At 47.6% G+C, this 3,500-nt stretch overlaps 1 protein-coding gene across 1 annotated transcript; it reads left to right on the top strand.

Moving 5' to 3' along the window:
* Positions 1-1,577: 1,577 nt before the first annotated feature.
* On the top strand, positions 1,578-2,682 carry Pmar_PMAR020214 (conserved hypothetical protein; the record flags this gene model as incomplete). The annotated part of the gene is made up of 2 exons (XM_002766996.1): positions 1,578-1,944; positions 1,985-2,682. The coding sequence occupies 2 exons, from the start codon at positions 1,578-1,580 to the stop codon at positions 2,680-2,682; spliced, it is 1,065 nt and encodes a 354-aa protein (XP_002767042.1).
* Positions 2,683-3,500: the final 818 nt, after the last annotated feature.

Below are 3,500 nucleotides of genomic sequence, written 5' to 3'. Positions count from 1 at the left end.
TTGGGAGGAGCGTTGGATTGAGTGCTCCCTCGCTTTAACTCGACTATGACTACCTATTCGTTGTCCCTGTGCGTAATTGGCGTAGCGCATAATGTGTTGAAGAATCAGCAAAAATCGAGACACGAAAGGGGCACCATGGGGGGTATGAAGTCATACCGATCTTGTGACGCAAAGCCTTCTTATTCGGCTCGAGTCCTTCCACGGCACAGAGTGTGACAAGACCTTCGATAGGGTATACCCTCATAGCGTACTGTGTAGCCATTTATGACGTAGCCGTAGGCTAGCGTCGTTCATGACATAGTACACCACATAACTTGCAAGTAATAGACTTAGTTCACCGAGCGGTGGGAATAGCATCACGACTGTTCTCGATCTTGTTTGGAGGATTCTGAGAACACTTCGTGAGGTCGTTCTTCCCAACGTTTCTCTGAGCAAAATTCGGGCAATCTTATCTATAGGAACGCTCCCTTCAGTCAGCCTGTAGAAGACCTCGCAATGTGAACGCTCACGTGTGTGTCCGAGGCGCCGACTGTATTAAATCGTGTTTTGCGAGGAATGGTCATGTTGAAGCCCGACGGTCAATTAATTATTAATCAACTCAAGCAATACTCTCCATCATATCATATTATACGAAGTGTTGCTCCAGTTGCTCAATCTATATATGGCAATCACAGAAGCTGATCCGAGCCTCACTGCGGGTCTCTTCCGCAAGCAAGTAGGTCATATTCGTCTATTTGAAGATCTCCGATAGTTCCTGTTGTTCTGGTAAGCTGAGTTCTGTTCATCAGGTACTGGCTTTGACAAAAAAGAATTTCCTTCTCTCTCGAAGGTCCAAGATTGCGGTCTGTTGTGAAGTCCTGTTGCCCCTCTTCGTCGCAGTGGTTTGCTTTGTTGTTGCCCCGCTGGTCAATCCGGACTCCCGTGACTTGCAGATTATCGTAAGCTCGGGTGAGCTACATTCACATTGTCACTGTGAGAAAATATGCGCATGGTTTACTACATGTGTTGGTCAGCGGAAATTCATTAGTGTTCTATGTACACTTCTACCCGGACTCGTATGTAGACTTCTATAGTTAGTGAGGAAACTGCCAAACCCAGTTTAAGAAAGCGAACATATATTCCACTACTGCTCATTGTTATCATATTTTCGTTCTTAGCCGGAAGCCCCGTATCCCTATACGACGTACGATGGTCGCAGGGACGGGGCGCTGTCCTATGTGGCCGGCGTGAGGAAGACTTATAAAGATTTCCCGCAGTTAGCATCAGTGACGCCCTTCCCGGACTTTTTCAACAGATCGAACTCTGTGACGTTGCTCCTGACTTGCGCGTGCGGGCATCTGGTCATCGGACCTGCTTGGTCACGAGAGGCCGAAGATTTCGCCGCCTATCTAAAAGGCGAATTTGAAAGTATATTCAAAGGGCGCAGTTTGCCGCAGTGCAGAGGCTTCCCAACGATAACCATTTCGACATCTATTACCGATCCGCGGGAGTATGTACGACGATCAGAATATGGTTCGATAGGCGTCCCGCAGCTCTGTGGGTACATGGACGTGTTCGAGCCGTATGAGTTAGTGATTATGGCTAATGCCACTATTGGTGATGATGACCCCTTCAACGCTATCAGCATCGACTACAGTAAAAAGAACAAATTCTGGTATGCGGAGAATGGAAACATAAAACACGGTGATCCGAGTGAAAACGGCCTGGTATACTATGAAGCTTTGAATTTCCCGCCGTTACTTGGCGTTTGGATGGATTATCACCGTGGGGAGCATAGGCCTATCACTGGCATCTACCCTATGCCTTACGACAGCTACAAGACTCGGACTTCGGGAAGCGATCTCATATTGCTGGGCAACATTCTCGGCCCCTTCCTGTACACTTTTTCTGCATTCTCCGTTGCGAGAAAACTCATTTCTGAAAGAAAAGGAAGACTCCGTGAAGGTAAGTGTGGTCGTAGTTTGTATTGTAATATTTCCATCAGGTATGCGTATAATGGGCCTCTATGATTTCCCATACAACATATCGTGGTATCTGTGGTATGCCTCTTTTTACGTGGTATTGTCCTTCATCGTGGGGGCCCTGTCTTTGGTCGTCCTCCCAACAGTCAGCGCTCTCTGGCTTTTTCTCCTCGCCTTTCTGTACTTTCTCGCATCGCTGTCGTTTGCCTTTGCGATATCGACCTTATTTGAGAACCCCAATACTGGCTCGACGTTAACTGCAGTGATCTACTATGTTCTTGCTATAACGGTATCAGTGCTTGACCGTGAAACGAGCAAGGGGGCCATCAGTTTGCTACCGCAATGCGCCTTCACTTTGGTAGTCCAGAACCTCGGTCAGCAGCTATTCTTGGGCATGGAGAGCCCATCGGCTAGATTAGCATATCAAAACTTCACCCTACTGCAAGGATTGACCATGCTCACCATCGACTTCATGCTGTGGACGTTATTGTATCTCTATCTCGACCAAGTTGTCCCTCATCAATACCGCGCCACACGCAAATTTTATTTCCTGTTCACTCGTGGGTTCTGGCGAGAAATGGCTGGTGATGAGAACGAGGAGAGGTATCGAGGAATAACAGCTGATCATGTTCCTTGTGAGGCCAGTAGCGTTACTGTTGATGAAGGAATAGAAAATCTCAAAGGTCAATTCCTCCTGATATCCCATTGTGTAGAGGTATAGTGGTTTGGGTGGTTGCCATGGGGAAAACCATAATCCGCACTACTTGCGGCGACTAAACACACCTGAGAGTTGACACTCTTGTGCTGTTGGTTTTCCCGATGGCGCCTTTTACATCATCGTCGCATATGTAAGTCATAGTTCGAGCTTTGGTCTAAACCAAATACATTATGACAGAACTGACGATGCTATAAAGGCCCCTATACCTCTAGAGGGTGCAGGTGGGCGGGAGAAGCCTCGTACGTATCCCATCAGATGCTGACTTACAGCAACTGGGCCTCTCCGAGTGAGAAGTTCTAGCGTCCCGGCGAGCGCTCGACTCATCTAGCGCTCTTTGTGACGCTCAACTGTCTCTCCACTCTACACAACGGTCTTAGTCGTCATTGACCTTGCTCCATAAATGGACCTCCATTCAATTCCTCCTGATATCCCATTGTGTAGAGGTATAGTGGTTTGGGTGGTTGCCATGGGGAAAACCATAATCCGCACTACTTGCGGCGACTAAACACACCTGAGAGTTGACACTCTTGTGCTGTTGGTTTTCCCGATGGCGCCTTTTACATCATCGTCGCATATGTAAGTCATAGTTCGAGCTTTGGTCTAAACCAAATACATTATGACAGAACTGACGATGCTATAAAGGCCCCCCACTGAACCACCCAAACTCGCACTAGTGATCAAGTGTCCAAACCCGCACTAGTGATCAAATTTCCGAACCCGCATTAGTGCTCCCCATAAGCACTGCCAGTGCTGCACTGGTACGCAAGAAACAGAAATCTTAGAAACCAGTCTACCTTTATTTGACACTACTGCATGTCCTA

The sequence above is a fragment of the Perkinsus marinus genome (genome assembly GCF_000006405.1).
Source record: "Perkinsus marinus ATCC 50983 genomic scaffold scf_1104296971228, whole genome shotgun sequence".
Classification (NCBI taxonomy): Eukaryota; Perkinsozoa; order Perkinsida; family Perkinsidae; genus Perkinsus; species Perkinsus marinus.
Note: the sequence above shows the minus strand (reverse complement) of the source record. Positions and strands in the feature narration are given on the sequence as shown.